The following is a 20021-nucleotide window of genomic DNA, read 5'->3' as shown; positions in this document are numbered from 1 at the left end:
TCATCGTGCTTATTTGTTGGACCTTGTAAACCTAAATATAAGCCAGCACGTCTTTGTAATGCTTTTACAACTATCTCAAATGTTGTAGTAATCTTGCCCAAAACCACTCAACATACCTACCCATGTTAACTACTGCAGTCAGCGACCCAATCAAATCAAACGGTAACCCCTTTTTTGGGTCGCGACGCGTGGGTTATGAAGGATTAAACCACTGCTCGAACGACTGGCCTGTTTACAGTATGACGTGATTCATTTATCTGATCGTTGCTTTTGTATAAAAGAAATACCAACCGTCATGACAGTTTATTGCAGGGCAGGTGACGCCCATGCACCTAATAATACGCTCGCGGCGGTTTAAAATTTGTTGTCCCTTGAAAGACTTACATACAGTAACAAAATTCAGTATAAAATATAATAAAACACAGTTTTTTAATGACTTAAGTCAAAGACTTGACTTAAATGCACTTAAGTCACAGATTTCAAAATGCTTTTGAATAAATGATTTGACTTAAACTTAAGTCATTTAGGCAATTGACTTACATTAATTTTAAGTGTATTAACTAAAAACATTGGTCGTAAATAATAGGTTATTTACCATAGTTTTCTGACGTGAAACAAGTTTCTATAGCTATTTGTTAGTGTTTTGGTGTTTTCTGTGCGAAATATTGTTGGGTGTGGTAGGAATTTTGGTAATTTTAATGGTTTCGCATTTCTTTTCGGTTACCATGACTTTACTTGGAATTGACTTGCTATAAAAGTGACTTAACTGGGGTAGCTAATCACTTTTACTGGAAATTGACTAGGTAATTGTTAAAAATGACTTGACTTTAAATTAAGTCATTTAGAAATGATTTTTACAACACTGGTACGACATGATTTTTGTACTAATATAAATGGCTGCAAGCATATTTTCTTTCAACTATAATGCCTGATACGTGTTTCATTGCGATATCGGTAACCGATTGTTTGGGCGAAAAGTACCGCTATCCAAGAAATGACATCATAACGGTCACAAATACCTATAAATTTATTAAATTCACAACGTCCAAATGTAATGTATTTAGGTGTTAAGCCACAATTTTTTTAAATCCAAGTTACTTTAGATTAGACCATATATTTTCTATTTTGGGATAAATTAGATTTTAAGGTTAAAAACGCTTAATTGGCTTGCCAAAAATGCCGAAATTAATTTGGTATCAGATCGGCGGCGATACAAGCCTGGCATCGAATGAATACCAGTTCCACAACAGATATCGGGTAACAGCTTGGATCCGAAATTATCGGATGTAACTTGTCAACTAATTGTTATAAATCATGAGTGGACAGTTCCAACAAATGACTAATCCTAGCAAAGCATTGGTTTCTTGGTAACTATTTTTAGCTTTAAAGTTTAATGGCTCGGACATTTTGAAATCCAACAACCTATTTTAAAGTTACCACATTTAACTTGACATTTCCAAAATAAAACCTGTGACGTAGTTAATTTGATTTCCAAACGCCTTTTTTGGTTAACGAGTTGGATTTTAAAGTCACAAACACTATATTTGTCATTGCTATTCACTATCCGACTAACCAAAGGTGGTCTTGGGAAAAAGCCCTAGTAATTTTCTCAATGAGGATCTATTTCAGAACACAAAGAAGGGAATTTGTTCTATACAAGTGCACCCAAAATAGCCTACAGCGAAAATGACTAGTTTCGTAAACGACGTCTGCCCTAGCTTGGACCCTAACCCAATGAACCATGATTGGTTGTGACACAAAACAGCCACAATGGAGTGAGTTTTGAATAACCTTTAAAAAATATTTTATACTTGGCCTCTAAACTTTAAAATATTACATACTTTTGTTTTTTCGACGACTGCAAAGTGTGAAAAATTTGTTTGATTCTAATTCGGAAGTTATATTGCAATTTAAAGACATATAACCGCGATCGGGTATGAATATTAATATTCGTATCATGGCAAGTTTGAAATTATTGGAAAGGTATTTTCTTGCTCAAACCGAATTTACGAGTTTGAATGATAGATAAACTTTTTATTTGCTCTTATGGCAAATATTACTATTGATTTTTTTTTAATTTAAATTTGTGTAAAGTCTTGTGGATTTTATTTTCCAATTAATCTTATGTTGCAACATTGCAACCAAATTTATTTATCTATGAAGCGTATTTTTCCTTAAGGCATTTTCGCTGTCCATGTGATGTTTGGGTATTCTTTGTTTCCCAAAGTTCTAAAGTTGCATAAAAGCTAAACGTAGTTTAAATCTCGTAATGTTTTTTTTTTCAATTGTTTTTGTGTTTGTTAATCTTTACTATACATTGAAGGGACTTAATTAGTGAAGAGGTTTTGGTAAAAATAGAACAAAAAAAATTGTTGAAAGGTTAAAATACCAGGATTGATTTACTATAGGTTCTACGTACGGAAATTAATATTTATTAGTAATTGCAATTTTATTAATATTTATTAGTAATTACAATGCTAAAAGTCTCATTGCTGGAGGAGTCAGGTTGCTTCCAGTAATGTGTGGAAATTTCTGATCAAAATATTTTTACGGAAAATATTACACGGTGAACTTTCGAGCTGCTTGGTTCCTCTATAGTTTATGTGATAAACAAGGTAGTTTAAAACTTAAGTCCTAGTCAAGTCATTTGTGAAGTAACTAAAGTCAATAATCTTTAAAAAAAATGGACAAATCAAGTCCAAGTGTTTAATTGCCCAAGTTGGTTAATTTTTTTAGATTGGTTTCTAAGGATATTTTCCAGGAAAAACACTTGGTTAAGGTACTAAATAGCCGTTGACCCACGATGACGCTTATACCCAGCGTGTTGGCTGACTTACATCCTGTGAGGTTACCGCGCAGTGCAACTTTCCAAACTGGGAAATACACGTAGCGGTGGCTATCACGCGAGCGGTTAGTCACTTCACGATCACACATATGCACGTACATGCACCTATACGCCGCGCTGCCGCTTCGAGCGCTGACCCGGAAAATGACGTGAATCCAGGTAAAAAGTACCTTACGCTTTGTCGCGAACAATAGAAGGAGCTTCGATTTCTTTACTCTATTTTGAGAAACCAGCCCGTGATAAACCCGCGAAGGTTGCGTGAAAATGCTCAGAGGAGATTGAGGCATTTTGAAAAGCGTTTAGAAAAGATTCGACTTTGCTGTTTCAACTAGAAATGACGTTGCCAACAATATTTGTGTATTTTTTACGAGTTTTCGTGTGGTCAATTATCATGGAAGCCGCCGTCGGTAAGTAGCATTAAGCATATGCTTACTCTATATTATTCGTTTATTTAAAAATTTACCAGCGATGGTAACAGTGGAAAAAGTAGACATAAATAGTCTAATTAAACAACGGTTTGCTAGTCACCTCTTTGGAGATAAATTACGACTGAAAGATGTTGTATCGAAAATAATGTAAAACAATTAATTTAATGTTTTTGAAATTTTCAGTAATTGGAATGATTTCAGTAATGAGGATCGCACAAACTGAGTAGCAAAACTAAATCGTGTCGATGCTCAAATAAATTCGTTTCAGAGAATTAGTTTTTATAAACTCAGACTATACTCGTGTCAGCCTTGACGCATCAAAAGTAGCTCGGAAAATAACAACTGGCGTTAAATAAAAAATATGAAGAGCCATTTTCTAAGCAACTATAGTTGCTATATGTTTTGTTTAATGTTGTTTTATGCTTTATTCGTTTGGGATTAATCAAGTAAATTAAATTCAATACAAAGTTTTATATTCGTCCGGCAGTCTTTTAATTCTTAGAACAACCCGCCCCATGATTATACCAATCCTTTTTTCCCAACTTTTACGAAAAACGTTTGGCTGCCCTTGTCTTATCACAGAGGTCACCAAACTTCGGCTCGCCGGGTTTTCCAAAAGATGAAGTAAAGTTGAAAGTTGTGGGATGCAATTCAAAACAAAATTATTTTGATGAAATGGTAATCTGTATGACAATTTAGTAAGGCTCACTACAGCTGTTATTGCATAGTGTTTATAGTTCCTTCCTATAGCAATATTCAAACTAATAGGGCTCGACAATTTTTTTCGGCCAGCGATCGTAAATCCTAAAAGTTATCCGACCCGCGTTAGTCAGACTTTTGCCGGCTCTTTATGAAAAAAGTTTGATGACCTTGCCTTAGACACTTAAAGGACGCAGTTTAAGAAGTTTTTTTTAATTTCACTTGCAGGCACAACTGCGACGGAAAAACCAGAACTACTTCTTGCCCCCGTAGCATTCCAGAGAATTGCAACACGCGCCGGAGTCCGGCTTCGCCTTTCCAGCGAGATTGTACCTTACGATCAAGCCCGGGCAAAGTGCGCCTTTCACAACGCGACCCTGGTCGAACCCACAACCCCAGAGTTGGGAGATTTCCTTTACAATTTCACTCAGGGTTATATAGAGTGGAATAGGAGCATGCCTGAAGACAGTGTTTGGATCGGTCTTAAGTTAAATCGAAGCACGCCGTCTAAGGATCCATTCTGGCTGTCGGGACAAGCCTACAACCCTTCAATGTAAGATAAAGGCTTTTGTTGAGCTATAGCCCTATGGGGTGGGCAATTATTTTGACAGTAGGCTGCATCAGGGCTGCGGAGTCGGAGTTGGACTCGGGACTTGACGGAGTCGGTTTGTTTTTCTGAAGTCGGACTCGGGAATCGGGACTCGAGTAAGAAAAAAACTAACCGAGTCCAGAGTCCGACGTGCGCATTTTCAAATTTTAAAACTGATATTGCCGCCAACTGCAAATCGTAAAAGTGTAATAGCAAATGATAGAATATTTTCCAACGCCCTAATACAACTAAGGGTTAAAAGAACTTTTTTGGTGTACTTGGTGTATATAACAAATTGTTGGGTTTTCAGATAAGTTTTCAGTCATGAAACACTCAAATTGTGAAAAGACCAGTGTTTCTGGATATTCGAACAAGACTATACTTTTTTTGTTTATTGCACCTTTTCTACTATTTTAACGACACTTTTCTCATCATTATTTATTTGCCATGGGCGTTTGCGCGAATTTCTATACGAAATAAATCAAGTAAAGTCAACCTATAGTTTACTGATATTGAATAACGTAACATTTAGATTTAAAGCCGAAAAATTTCTGTGACAATGGCTTGAACTTTGCTCCAGCTTTTATAACTTGTTTTAAAAACACTTCATTACTGTTTACAGTTACAACAACTGGGCACAAGGGGAGCCGGGAACAAGGGGAGCATTCTGCGTGCAATTGTGGGCCGCTCATTATTGGAAATGGGACGACACTTACTGCGATATCAATCGGCATTTTATATGTCAAGATGAAGGTGAGAATAGCTGTTGTACTCACAACTTCACAAGAACGATTTTTATGCTGTATCAATATAATGATTTAGCGCAACTGCCAAGACAATGTTGTTGGAAATTAGTGAATATTTGAAGCCAATTATTCCTATCGTGATCATTCGATTTCCTCAGAATTTTTTAAAAATAACTCAAAGCTTTTACTTGTTTCTGTTGGAAACTAATACGTTTTATACGTTTTTTACTTTTATTCCAAAAAGTATAATCCCTTGAACGATCTGTTTTTGTAAGAAATTTAATTTTACCTAGGCTACATTTTAGTAAAAGTAACTCTCTCTAAGGTTAATTTCAATAAACCGGAAATATTGGGTTCACGGCATGACAAATATCGACTTTTTTGCTGGAATCGTTGATGATCCAACACCATAAACCAGAACTCAACATAGATACAACCTCGGCACCTTTATACTTTTTTAACACCTGGCAGTATGAACTGACCCATACATCGCCTTTTTTTCGCTGCTATTTTTTGTCCTTTTTTCCTTTCTTTTTACGTTTTATCGCTTTTATCTTCACTTGATTTTTTTTTGCTGAAACGTCTGTAAATTGCGAAATGTCGCTTTTATGAAATATTATGGCTTTTCTAATTTTATTGAAGTAACTCTCCACTTATATCAATTTCTTAAAAAAACGTTTTTTACGTGTATTTTTTCAAATCAATGTTTATTTTCGCAGACCCTTCGGCCTTCACAATAACGCAAGTCCAGGAGTTGACCAACTCCATCTTGGCCTTTCAAAATCTCACCAAAGTCGACCAAAACACCGTTAGTAACATGACTCAACAGCTCAGCACCCTACTCGATGTACCCAACTCAACTCTCAGCACTGCCATTTTGGCTCCCAGTGACGTCATAAGCACAGTGGACCGCGTGACGAACGTCTATGACGTGGCACAGGTTAAGAACTTTGTGTAGTGACCGTACGTTGGACATCCTCTGTTAAGAAGGTCGCCTAGGGCCAGAAGGGTGATGATGCCGTTTGCTTACGTTGATGCATATTGCAAAAATAGTAGGACTTTTTTCTGGCTATTTTCAACCTGTTGCGAAACTTAGTCATATCTTAGATTAAATTTTCTAACTTTTTTGTAATATAAAGCTTTATTATATTACGTGTTTTTTTATAAATGGTTTATACTTACTGCATTCTGCCAACATTTACTCATAACCTTAAGATCCAAACTAAAACAAGAAACATTTGATTCTTTGCTCATTATTCTAACTAATTTTTACGAGGACATTCGTTTAGAATAGATTCTCAACAACACGGGGATCACTTATTCAATATCCATATGATGTTAGCCAATAGCTAATATGACGTCAATATCACCCATTATTTACTAGAACGTTAAAACAATGAAAGATCATCTGTAGAACCTATATGTTTTTACAACCACTTAGTTTGACATAACTCCCTGGATCAAGTCCAATTATTTTAATAAATTGATTTATGTGCACTTAAAACCAAGCCATTAAGTTTTACGGGTATTTATTTTTATATGAAATTAAAGATTAAAAGTTATAGGCTCCTAAAGTACACATTTATAAAAAAAAACTTTTGTTTCTTCGCAGGGTGACGTCAGCGAAAACTTCCAAAACGTCGGCGTCGAAATCGCCAACATGACGTCACGAGCCTATGACGCTCGCCTCGCCTCGTCCATGCTCGGAGAGGAGATGCCGAGCGCTGCGAACGCTTCCGAAGTCGACGCGAGCTCGGCCGAGCTGTCGCGCGAACTCTTGCGTGAAGCTATGCGAAAAAGTGCGAACGTGACGTTGCAAGTGAGCTCGGTGGTTTACCGCAAGCCCTCGCTCTTCGTGCAGCGCGATGGCCACGGACACGCCTACTTCGGCGAGGGGCCGGTTAAACGGCCACAGCAGCACGTCATGGGCCACGTTATCTCGGTTCAGGTGAAAGGAGTCGCGATGAAGAATCTGGCCTCGCCCGTCATTATCCGCCATCAGATGGCACTCCCGAACAATCTAAGCGGAAGAGTTGATTTGATCGAAGGCGAAGAGAGGACACAAGGGGACATGAAGAGTGTTCTGAAGATGAAGTGCGTTTTCTGGGAGTTTGGTGATATTGGCCGCGGGGAGGAGGGATTTTGGTCAGAGCAGGGATGCAGGATGGTGGAGGGAAACCTCAGCGCGAACTCCAGCTTTGGACGGGTTACATGCGAGTGCGATCACATGACTCACTTCGCCGTTATTTTGGTGAGAAACATATAGTGGACCAAATATTTTAGAAAGACGTCATTTTACATCTTGAACATAATGTGCTAATTTTGGTTCAACAAATATCAAACTGGAATGTTCACGTGCATTTAAGGAGAAGGCACCAAATATTTTCGTCTCGATTTATTTTTTGAATTGGCCTTCTTGGAGCCCCTAAATCTCATCCATGTACCCCAGGCGATCCACTGAACCCAGTTTAAGAACACCTGACCTCGATGTTTTATATTAAGATCGACACAAAAATTTGTAAAAACAAAACTTGTCGAAAGTTTACCCAAATCCCTCATTGATGATAAATAAACACTGCCGCTGTTCAAAATGATTAAATTTATATATCTTTTTAGTGAATTGCTTTAAAAGTTTACAATTTGCATCATGCTACAAATTTCTATAGGTCTACGTTCTTTATATATTTTGTAGACGTCTGATAAAATGTTTGATAAATTAAGATAGCATTAGGATAAGATCTTGTTTAACATTAAAACTTTTAAATTAAGTTTAAGAATTATAAAACCTTGAAATATGATATGGTTTCAAATTTATAAAACGCTCGGTATTATTTTATTTAATCTCGATTGCTTTACATGATCACCTAAAATAGAAGAATGCTACTGTTTTAAAAATCTCGCTCTAGAAAACAACGACGAAATAATACCTTTGCATAACACAGGACACGTCGGAATTCTACGAGCCGCTCTATCTAACCTACGTTACACTGATTGGATGTGCTGTTTCAATTGCCTGCCTTCTTGCCACAATTTTCACCTACCTCAGATTCAAGTAAGTCAAACAAACCGAAGATGCCTTATTCCTTGACGTAGTGTTTTAACCAGGGCTGCAGAGTCCCGACTTTGACTCTGGCCCAAAAACGAACCCAACTTAAATTCCCGAGTCCCAATCCGACCCTAACTCTACTGTCTGTATTTCAACCATTTAAGTAGGCCTAAGTAAAATACGGCGAGTCCACTCGTAAGGGTGTCATATAATTCATCCATACACAATACGTGGTTGGAAAAAAATCCACCATACTCGAATCCGGTGTCCGACTTCAGCAAAACAAATCGACCCTGTTCAGTCCCGAACCCTCAGCCCTGGTTCTAACATAGTTGTTTGTAAAAAGCCGGACCTAAACGATTAAAAATACCAAAAATATAATCTAAAAAATGTAAAAAAAAATTCAAAAAGTAGGACGTTTGGTCGTCTTTCAGCGTTTTCGGAAATCTATCCATTTTTCTTTGGAAAAGATGACACATCCTTTTCAAAGAAGAATATGGTAACCATATAACAGCCACGTTCTTCTCTTGCAGACATCTCCGAAGCAAGCTCCCGCAACAGATCCTCATCCACCTCTGTTGCTCTCTGCTCCTTCTCAACGTAGTCTTCCTGGTCGGGATCGACAAGACGCATCTTCCCACCTTCTGCTTCGTCTTAACCGCACTCCTCCACTACTCCGTTCTCCTCTCCTGGTCCTGGATGCTGGTGGAGGCCGTCTTCCTTTTCCGGACTCTGGTGCTTGCCAAGAGCGGAAACAGCGGAGGAACCCGATTCATCTGGGTCGCTTCGTTTCTATGCTACGGTGAGTTGGCCATTGCGCTTATTTAAATCAATGGGATGTCCAATACTACACCAGGAACTACGTCCCGCCGAGTTAGTTTATCCAGCCCACGGCATTCCTCAATGAAGATGAAGTACAGTTAAAATGTGGTATGATGCGACTCCAAACTAATTCTTTTTTATAAAAGTTGAAACTGCGCGACAATGTATTAGGGCTGATTGCAGTTGTTGTTGCATAGTCATTTATGTTTCCTTCGCATCACAATAATTTAATGCAGTTTGACAAATTTTTAATCCGGCCCGCGATCATACATCCTAACATCCGGCCCGCGATGGTCAGAGGTTACAGTTATGCTACCATTAATGAGAAAAAGTTTGATGAACCCTGTACTAAACAGTTTATTTCGATACCGATACCTGACATTTTGGACCGCGATCCATGACTGAAAATACAAAACATCTGTTTACTTTACGATTTAGGTAAATAGTTTCGTTTCTAATCCAAAACTATTGTGGCACTATATTTACAGACATTAAAACGTTTAATCAAAAAGTTTCTGCTAATAAATAAACAGGAGTGAAAAAAGAAGTAGAAATAAGAGGAAGTGATGCGCCTAAATACCGTATTTTGCGGTAATTTGCGTGTATTTTGAGATGGGCCCTGATCAATAAAGCAATTATGTTTCAGTAGACTTCTCTACTTTTTTGTTGCCAAAATGTATAAGGTCCTTATTTATTTCAAAAACGCGAAGGGGGTCAGCCAGGTACAAAAGTTTTGTTAACACATTGTTTAAAATAAAGCCAAAATTCGATCGTGTGTAACTTTTGAGGTGATTCTTTATAAGCAATTGAGTCTATTTTTAAATATTGCTGATAGCTCTTCGACTATGTCACCAGTTTATATACAACGGTTAATTCATAACAATCTGTGGCAAGACCTTCCATAGTTTGAATTTATAATCACCAGTCGTTCTATGTAGTCTGTTAGAATCTGATTCATAAACGAACGCCTAAAATATTTAACGACAACATTCGAGGTTTAAATGAGTCAGGGTGCCTGCTCCATTTATATCGCACACCTGGCTTGACTCCAGGAAGTACACGTATACTATACGTGGACCGGATATTTAACAGCTAATGGTGATTCCTACCTAATTCGGCTTTGCCCTAGATTGCTCAAAAGAAAGAGTATACGCAAGAAGATAAAAACGAAAAATGACTTGCATCACTGATGAAATCTTACGTTCGTGACCATAAATGAAGACCAGTGTGATTCGGTAGAATTTTATCTTTTCCAGAATGCAGTTGTAAAAGAGTCGGTAAAGTTATTGCAAAATAGGGAAATATCAAATCACTTGAAAAAAATTAGCAATACAAGCCAAAAGACATTAAAATCTGTTGGCAATAAAAAAAACAAATATGTTCCAAATTTTACCTACTTATTATTTCTATTTATTGTGCATCTGAACACCCCCAAACTAAACTGTTCGACGTCTATCATAAAGTGAAAAGTAACACTATATACAGTGTAAGTCGAATGACTCAAGTTCAATTTAAGTCATCTGACCAAAGAATAAATTAATTTTTTTAAATCAAGTAATTTAAAAAAACAGTAAATTTACACTGAATAATTATTTCCGTTCAGGTCTTCCAGCTGTGGTCGTGGTCACATTGGCCACGACACTGGAGAAAGAGCAGTATCAAGGGGGCCGTTACTGCTGGCTCAACATCACTTCGCTAATCTATTCAGTTGCGATCCCAGTCGGAGCAATACTCTTCGTCAACGTCGCCGTCTTCTTTGTGATCATGTACAACATCACATATAAATCCAAGGTGAGTAATGTTGTGTATTTTACAAAAAACGTAGGGAAGGGTTGCGGCCTAATTGTTCTTTGATTAGCTGTGCGATCTCAAGACTGCCCGCGCAAGTCATTTTGAAATGAGTTCAATCCAAGTCACACCATTCGCAAAACATTTAGAATGCAAGATAAGTCATTTTCAACAAACTCCAAGTCAAATCTAAGTCACGTCATTGTCATCAGGTCAAGCCATTTATCTAATTGACTTAAGCAAATTAAAATCATATTGCCCGAAAGATTGAGTTGATCAAGTCATGTGCATTTTACTGAAGTCATTATAATATTGGTAAAAGCAATAAAATCGTTGAAATAGTTTTTACAAAATTCCCGATTTTAACATAAATTAATCGACGGCTGATACTTTTAATCAACTGCTGACACTTTGACCTTTGAGTAGGTTTTTCGACAGCACGTGGATTTGCGTCGCATGTCGCAAGCCGCGCGTCGCGCCCTGTGCATGGTTTTCGCGCTCGGACTTCCCTGGATTTTCGGCTTCCTGATGCTTCTCGCGAATGACGACAGCGCCAAAGAAGCCTTCGCTGCCCTGTTTGCGGTCTTTAACTCATTCCAGGTAATAGAAAATGACGTAGCTTTTAGTGTTGTAAACAGGTCGTTTAAAATGACTCAAGTCCCAGTTAATCATTTTGTAATAACTTAAGTCCCAAGTCATTTGTGAAATAACTTAAGTTCGAGTCAAGTCAAGTCCCAGTCCAAGTCATAAGTTGCCCGAATAAAGTCCCAGTCAAGCCATTACTCAAGCAAGTCATCTCCAAGTCAAACTACCAACATATTAATAAAACGATAAACCATTAAAATAGGCAAACTCGTCCGATTATAAGTAATATTTTAACTAAAAAATAGCAACAAAAACAGAATACAGCAATCTAATCGTTTTATGTGCAAAACTTGCGATAAATAGCTCAATTTTATATTAAAATCGTAAATGAAAACCTTTAATTTCAACTCAAGTCATTTGACTCAATGACTTAATTCCAAGTCAATTGATTTGTCTAAAAGACGTAAGTCAAGTCAAGTCATTTTAGCAAAATAACTTAATAAGTCAAGTCAAGTCATTTGAAAACAGTGACTTAAGTCATTACAACACTGGTAGTTTTTTTATGGGATATTGCGCGATCCCATACCCTTCTAACAGAAATTATACGACCGAGTTACCCTCAGTTGAGGTAATCGCATAGGTTAGCCAAGCCAAATGCAATTGCAATGTTACTCCTTTGGCCCACCGCCTTGCGTGATCAGATGAAAGACTATGTGTAAAGTGTAAACTAATAGATCAGTTGTACATTTAAGAACAATATCGAACGATACCTCTGGTTTTCTATAAGGTTACTCGTGTTAGACTTTCCGTTTATGACAGGGGTTCTTAACCTTTTTTCCCTTAATACCCATTTCTGTCCAGATCATAGTCCCATTACCCAAAATCTAATTTTTTTTTTTCATTTTGCTATAAAAAATTATAGCTTTCTTGTCTCAACACTGACTCTAAATGCACACTTTTAGCTACTGTATACTACCCCAAACAACTCCACTAAGACTACCAAAAGTAAACACTAACAGCAAACTGATTATGAAAAAATAGCTAGGCTCGCCGTTAGCGAAAACAAGAATAATCTTACTATTACGTCACATAAAAACGAAATACGTAAAACCGGCCACAACAATGATCACTATGATGAAACAATTGTAAAAATGATAAAATACACATGTGCTTGTTTGGTTGTTTTTAAAGGACTTAAAACATCCAAAGAAGGTGTAAGTAACAAAGCAACTTTAACGCTTACAGCTGTGACATTGTTTGTTACAACCATAATTCTAAATATTCTGGTTCAGCTGATTACCCACCTGCTATCCTGAAATTACCCACATGTGGGTAATTACCCATGGGTTAAGAACCGCTGGTTTATGAGGTCATCTCTGAAAATTTTATGCGTTTCGGCAAGAAAAAAATTTATACCTTCTGGTAAGAACAATTTTCATCGTTCCGGTATTAAAATTGTTCGACAGCCCTTCTAATAACTGTACGCTGTTGTTTAGGGATTGTTCATCTTTATCCTGTACTGCGTCCGCCAAGAGTCCGTACGAAGCTCCTGGTTCAAATCGTTTGGAGCGAGTTACCGGCAAACAGTGAGGGCTTTCCAAAGCAGAAACTTCACGAGAGATCACGCCGGTAGCACGGTAAGTTAAAAAACGCATTGCTTTAAGTCACTTACGGAAGTATTAACTGTTTAACCCTTCGTAACTTTGGTTAGTTGTAGGTCAACCGAGAACAGTAAGTAGGTCATGAAGAACAGTAAGCATTCTGATTAGGCCTTCTTTTTTTCGTAAAAAGTGTGTTATTTATTGCTTTCAATTGGCAAAACCGATACGTGACATATTGGTGGGCCCACATACAAATATTTGCATAATGGTAGAATTATATAGTCGTTCTCTTTAAAAAGGCGTGTTTAATGCTTTATGTTTAAGGAAGCTTACTTTTATTTAGGCCTACTCATAATTGTCGGTAAACGTAACGATTTGAAATTTGAAAAACACTTTGTTAGGCCTACGTTCTTGTTATTGTCCTCGTTTTAAAAATAGAGGGAAATCGTGCGGGTATTATTACCGTGGTAAAACCCGTTAGAATCACACAAAGCGCAAAAAAACGTCTATTAGTTTTAAATTTGCAAAAAATTGATATTTAAAAGAATACACATATTGGCACATTTGCACTTAAAAATTATTCTCATATTGCTCGTTTTTAACATAAAATGCGCTTTTGCATTGCGTCTTTGTGTTGAATAGATTTCCTAAGCCAGAAATGTCAGTTCTAATTAAACGCATTTTGAGTTAGATTGAAAGGTTCTTTACCGAAAGTCCTAAACTCCTAAAGGGTGTTATTTACATTACTTAACAAAGGATGATTGCAAATTAAACATAAGAATTATAATTTCCCTATATTTTACGTTAACTGTTGATCTTTTCGTGCCAGGATACTGTCAACAAAACGAGGACTTTTACGAGCAACAGAACTTTGGAAGACAAGACGTTAGAAGATAGAACGGCGACAATTCAGTCAGACCTTTCATCACCGACGTTGCCTCCATATCCCGTTCCACAGGTGAATTGATAGAACTTACTGTCGTAAAACCTTTAGCTACTTTCTCTTTTAACCAATCAAACTATCGACGTACGATTGCCTCTGCGTTGCTGACATATTGTGACAATGATTGGGACAAGTCGCTTTGTTTTAATTTTTTAAGTTCAATCGTCAGGACTAATCAATCATCTTGAATTTACTCCCATTATGTCAAATAACTTGATTAAATTTTCCAGACACGCACTTCACAAAGAACGTAAATTAAGGCATAATGAAATACTTGCAATCTCGCTTTAAAAATACCAAGTTCTTGCTAATTTTGTTTTTCTCAAACTCTTTGCTTATTTTATTTCCTTGCTATTTGTAAACCTTTGTTTATCATACAGACACCCCCGAAGCCGCCTCCAGTGCCACCCAAACCCCCCAAGCCGTCTGCAGATCGCCCCCAACCAATCCCCTTTAGAAGTGGATGGATGTAAGCTATCAGCACACACAATACGTGTCAATCGGGCTATCGGTGCAGATTTGATATCAGTTTGATTACAAGATATCACACCACCCTTTGCAAATTATTACTTTAGTTTAGATTAATATAGTAATTTTCAGCGTGGCTTTAAACCTAATTAAGTTATCAAAAAAATCTATATTCTATCGCCCTCCTGTAACTAATGATTAGTGGAACTTTTTTGTTTTAAAGCATCTAAAAATAACCAACTTTTAATTGGCTTTCGTAAAGTCTAGAGTAGATTTAATGCATTTTTGTTGTCTAATTAATTAAATTTTAATCTATTTATAAATAATGCCGATTCCGTTCGACATCAAATGTACAGCTTTCGTTCCTTTTCTGTGAAAAGTTATGTTCGTACACCTTGCCAAAAATCAGTCGCAATAAATATTTCACTGTGTATTATATGATTACCATGCAATCATAGCTCGAGTAAAGGTTGGCAAACAGTCATACATGAGCTGTCGAAAAAGTTTTTTTCACCTGTCGTTGATGCGATTTAGTAGAAAACGCTTTTTATAAGTAAAGAGTTATGGTGCTTGGTCAAAGTTTAACTACGAAAATTTCGTTGAACAACCTCAAAACAGCAATGATGAATATTGCCAAAATAAATTCTTGAGAGGTTTTTTGTTAGCAGCTAAAATATACAAGCGCCTTTGGTTGACCAAAGTTAGGCAGAAATCAGAGAAAATAGCATACTTAGTAAAGAGTTAACATACTGCAACGGGGAGTTTGCCACTCGGTCACAACAAGCAACTCCGCCTCAAAATACTAAAATACGCAACAAAATAAGAAAAAACAACATCAATATACTTTTCGCACAAAAAATGGCATTAAAAATTACAAAAAACGCCCTCAGACTGGTCGGTTGCTGTTGACGTGAATGCGCCGCACGCGGTGTGACCTTGACGACTCGTCAAGGTCGTCGTCGCTCTGGCAGTTGTGTCCGGACCGGGTAACGGCGCCGCTGTCCTGGCCGGTCTCGGCGTGGGCCACGATCAGGCCGGCGCTGGGCCGGTCCGGCTCGTACAGAAGAATGTTGAGCGTTTCCTCGTAAATTCGAGCCTCTGGGAATTCGACCTGCGGTGCAACGTAGGGAAATAAAAGGATGAAATATTTTCGTAACGAAAAAGTTTAAATGTCGAAGGTTCGGCTTTGGTTTAAATGTTTTTTTTTTTAAATAAATTTGCGTGTTTCACACAGTAAAGGCCAAGTTTACTCCTTATTTTCCGCTATAGAACTTTTAGTTTCAAGTATAGCATTTTATTCTGATACTGATACCAAATGACGTAAGGCTCAAGCAAGCATAATAGACAAGCCTTACTGCCAGATTAAGTTTGCTTTTAGCGTTAAAAAGTTTAGTTACCTCTGTTATTAACCTACTATTTTTTGATAAATTTTGCTTTCATGATTGAATCGCTACGACGGATCGTAGATCATTGCTAAAATTCCTATGGTAATTTATTATCGGATTGGCAGCGATACCACCCTAGTATCGGACAAGAACCGATCCTACCACGTGGAATCGGGCATCGGTGCCGAACCGATATAATAAAGGACATCCCTCGATGGTATCGGCTCCGCATCGATAATATGGGACGACATTCCTAGTTGGAACAGCCTACCTTTGTCTGTTTCTTCTCTGTGGCGTACACGATCGAGGTGCAGCAGATCTCGGCCACCTTTCGCTGGTGTCCGTAGAACGACCACACGCATATCTCGTCGCCTATTATGTCCTTCATGAAGAGAATGCGGCCGTTAAAGCGAAGCGAAAGCTTATCGAATAACTCGATGTTCTTCAGTTGATTGTCGTCTGAAGAGCTGGAGACGAAGTTAAGGCGATTGTTAAACGGCGAATAAAACTTTTAACCGCTAGTTTTGTATTTGAGAAAAGCATGTTAGTCAAAAATACTATATACAAGCCTCATTTTTTTTGCTGTTTGAAATTTGGTTAATCAGGTGGCATTATATAAAGACAAATTGTATTGAAATCTTGACAAGCTTTTACACAACCGTGCTTCATCCTGTTAAAGTAGAACAACCTTTTCCCTATTTATAATTAGACACCCTATTTTGAATTAGACAAACACAGTCATTTATAAAAATTGTTTGAAATTTTTTAAGTTTCAAACGGTTTAAAAAACGAACCGTGAAGCTTAACATTTTTTTTTCGTTTTTTAGTTAAATGTCTTTTTTTTGTACATAATCATGATAAAATGTAACAATACTTTACAACATTTTTGGTTAGGAAATGTTTTGCAACAGACATTTGGAGCAAATAAACAATATATAGCAGTTCTTCCAGGTGCAAAAATATTTATCTGTTTAAAATGTCAAGCTGTGGTTTTCAACCGATTTTGTTTTGCGTCCTTTATTTAAAATGGTTTAAAGAAACGCGTTTTACTTTTTTTAATGTGAAGCGCATTACAAGTCAAAAAAACTGAAGGTTGTCTCTAAAAGTAGTGGTTTCTACGAGACATTAAAAGCATTGTATGAGTCAATTATCATACATTAGCATGAGCATGAGCATGAGTCAGGTTGTCCCCCAGACAGTCTGAGTTAATTCATTCGTTTAGATTTTGTGATTGTCAGTATTTAATTTCTAGGCACACTAGACAATGCCAAGCCTCTGATAGCCAGCCTACATTGTTCCATTTTACATATCCGCCCACAACAAACCAAGGTCATTTAAGTAACATTTTTTCAAATACTCGCAATATTGAGTGTTTTTGCAATTTATTAGACATTACTAATGGTATCATATAAAAACCAGAAGAATATTATGCAGATTTAAAGAAGCTTTGAGTCGAAAATTGTGAAATGTTATAAAGTTGATAGTCTTTCAGTTTTAAAAGCACATGCAACAAATATGCTCTAAAATTACAAATAATTTATAAAACTAGGCCTGGTGCCATCGCAAAGGCACTGTATGTACAAACAGGACGCAGCAATGGTGCTACCGTCTTTTCCCAACATGCTCCCCTTTTGAGCCTATGTAGCTCCGTTAGTAGAGCAACGGTCCTGGTATGGCCGGAGGCCATGAGCGCGAATCCCACCGCAGGCCAGTTTTGCTTACTGAATGTAGCAGGCTAGGGGGTATATATGGTTATTTCTTGAAGTGCTCCCCTCTTGAGCCTATGTAGCTCAGTTAGTAGAGCGACAGTACCGGTATGACTGAAGGTCATGTGTTTTGAATTTCCACTCAGGCCAAATTCATTTTCAGACCATATATACTAAAGATCTGTGCATAGTGTACTAAAGCCTTACTTTGTGTAAGAATACTTGTTGTTGCCCCTGTTGTACATAAACTTCACAATCGGTTTGCTTGTATTTCGGACAAGGTCCTGTTCCTCCTTGTGGCAAGTGAGTATCGGAACTCGGCAGATCGGATCGATTTCACGATTCTTACGCTCAAGCGCGGTTTCGCATTGCTGCACCAGGCCTGGAAAAAAAAAAATTATATTCTACTAGCATGATAAACCAGCAAATAATTACTCTTTTTATCTAAAAAGTAAGCCCATAGAGAATTATAACCCTTACTATCAGGACTTACTTCTGATATTATAACACTATACTGCTTTTTGATTTTTATAAAAGCGCTTTTAATATTAAAAAAAAATAGTTGCTAAACTTTGGCACACAAAAAATTTATAAGATAAAATTTGCACGTCACTATGTTTGAGTTGGACCTCCCTGCTTTCTATAGTACCACACTTAAAAATAGTTTATACTGCACATTTTATAACTCAAATGAAATTTTCCTACTAATCAAACACCAAATGTGCAATATCTAAGTACATTTAAACAAAAATCCACATCTTTTAGGTATTTTGTCAACATTTACCTATAGTTGTAAATTGGTTAAAAAGGTAAACTTGAAAATCAAGCTATGTAAAACTTGTCAAAATAGGAATTAAAAAATGAATAAAAATAAAGTTTTAAAGCCCTTAAAATAAGGAATTAAAACCTTGTATAAGATAGTATTTTGCTTCAGCTAGTAACTCCGCAATCTCATATCTGTTGTCTGGTAGAATGATAGAGCCATCCCGAAGGTAGTTTAGTATTGCACTAAAATGTTTTCCACATCGATCAATTAATATCCACCCTACACAGATTAATAGGAATATTTAGGTCATGTTGAATACAGTCTGACAAAATCACAAAATAATATTCTTGCGTTGTTAAGATTAAATGTGTTTGTTTAAGTAGGGTTTTAAGTAAAAACTTGTTCTCTAAAAGAGTTATGTAGTTTAATAATTATATATAAATTTGTGTTTAGGATAATAGTAAAGCTTGGTTCTGACATATAAATGTAAAAGTACTTTGAAAGTACAACAATTTAAATTAATCAGTCAGTACAAATGATACTAGAAAAATTGCCACAAGTAGAGTAATAAATTTTAAGATACTGGCTTCAATAGAGATTTTCACTTAAATATTCAACAAAACAAGGAGTAACATCATATGCTTTTCATACACATACCTTCACTGTCAGATAAAACAACCATTCTTCCGCTGAACATTGCACGCAACATGTTATCTTCCTTGGTCAAAGTTCCCATGGTGGTGTAGTGCAACGATCCACCGACGTTAAGTTTGACATATTTGTTTGAACTGATGGCCGAAGCAGTTTGGGCTTCTGGAAATATTAGTAATAAAGTTATTATTTATTATGGACAGCACACATAGAACATAAAATCGTATGTTTTACAGTTTGCAAATATACTTAAGCATTTGCTAAAAATGTCAATTATGGTCGATAGCATTTTTGACCACTACAAAAGTTGCAAACCAAATGGCATAATGTTAACAAATTGTATTTTAAACTTGAATTGCTTAAATGTGCTGTGAACTTAACACACCTGTGGTTTTCGCAGGGGAAAGATGGTGCGTTGCGAAAGTCTTTTCGAGGGCGTTCCCAGCAGGCAAAGCAGATGTAGAAGCGCATGGAATGTGCTGTAGGTTGTTGGCTGGCGGGGGTAGGGCCACACTCGACTCCTTGATAAGGGCTCCTGGGTGACTTTGAACATTCGCGGGGTAAATTGGCACCGAGTGTGGTTCCTGAGTTGCCATGATTTAAGCTTTGTAAAAATAAAAACAAAAAAATAAACGTAGTAAGATTAAGAACTTAATTCAAATTGATGGTAAAAATATATTTTATTCCATAAAATATAATCGTTGATTTGCTTCATAAATCACTTAAGCTCTGTATAACTAAAAAAATGTATTTCACGTTCGAGTATGTTAGGGTGAAACACTGAAATTGCAAAAAATGTTTACTTTTAGGGCGTTTTGAACACCAATTGGTCTCAGAATATGAACGCCATTTAATAACAGCAATTGCGTAAAATTCAACAAATCGAAGCTTTAACGAATTATTTTAGTAACAGGTTTTGTTAATTAATTCAAAAAAATATTTAAGTTTAAAAA

General features: G+C 36.8%; 2 protein-coding genes across 2 annotated transcripts; one reads left to right on the top strand and one right to left on the bottom strand.

Annotated features, from left to right (window-relative positions):
• The first annotated feature begins 3124 nt into the window (after positions 1-3124).
• LOC146167436 (uncharacterized) lies at positions 3125-15156 on the top strand. Its single transcript, XM_083391655.1, has 12 exons — positions 3125-3252; positions 4201-4525; positions 5184-5314; positions 6027-6247; positions 6920-7558; positions 8250-8359; positions 8887-9155; positions 10779-10966; positions 11390-11563; positions 13045-13185; positions 13979-14107; positions 14473-15156. Exons 1-12 carry the CDS (start codon positions 3180-3182, stop codon positions 14563-14565), a joined length of 2493 nt encoding a protein of 830 aa, XP_083247781.1. The 5' UTR covers positions 3125-3179; the 3' UTR covers positions 14566-15156.
• Positions 14976-19735, bottom strand: LOC146167435 (BTB/POZ domain-containing adapter for CUL3-mediated RhoA degradation protein 3-like). Its single transcript, XM_083391668.1, has 6 exons — positions 19454-19735; positions 19075-19230; positions 18559-18696; positions 17859-18033; positions 16217-16412; positions 14976-15671 (listed from the first exon to the last, which is right to left on the bottom strand). The coding sequence occupies exons 1-6, from the start codon at positions 19662-19664 to the stop codon at positions 15447-15449; spliced, it is 1101 nt and encodes a 366-aa protein (XP_083247794.1). The 5' UTR covers positions 19665-19735; the 3' UTR covers positions 14976-15446.
• Between the last annotated feature and the right edge of the window lie 286 nt (positions 19736-20021).

The sequence above is a fragment of the Ascidiella aspersa genome, chromosome 1 (genome assembly GCF_963924565.1).
Source record: "Ascidiella aspersa chromosome 1, kaAscAspe10.2, whole genome shotgun sequence".
Classification (NCBI taxonomy): Eukaryota; Metazoa; Chordata; class Ascidiacea; order Phlebobranchia; family Ascidiidae; genus Ascidiella; species Ascidiella aspersa.
This window is presented reverse-complemented; position numbering and strand designations above follow the sequence as displayed.

Excerpts from the sequence above, each read along its gene's own strand:
- LOC146167435 (XM_083391668.1), bottom strand. The coding sequence starts at position 19,664 with ATGGCAACTCAGGAACCACACTCGGTGCCAATTTACCCCGCGAATGTT. Across the intron at positions 18,034-18,558 it reads AAAATACTATCTTATACAAG|GCCTGGTGCAGCAATGCGAA; the intron begins GTTTTAATTCCT and ends TTTTTTTTCCAG. Across the intron at positions 16,413-17,858 it reads AACAAGTATTCTTACACAAA|CTCTTCAGACGACAATCAAC; the intron begins GTAAGGCTTTAG and ends CTTCGTCTCCAG.
- LOC146167436 (XM_083391655.1), top strand. The coding sequence starts at position 3,180 with ATGACGTTGCCAACAATATTTGTGTATTTTTTACGAGTTTTCGTGTGG. Across the intron at positions 10,967-11,389 it reads ACATCACATATAAATCCAAG|GTTTTTCGACAGCACGTGGA; the intron begins GTGAGTAATGTT and ends ACCTTTGAGTAG. Across the intron at positions 13,186-13,978 it reads GAGATCACGCCGGTAGCACG|GATACTGTCAACAAAACGAG; the intron begins GTAAGTTAAAAA and ends TTTTCGTGCCAG.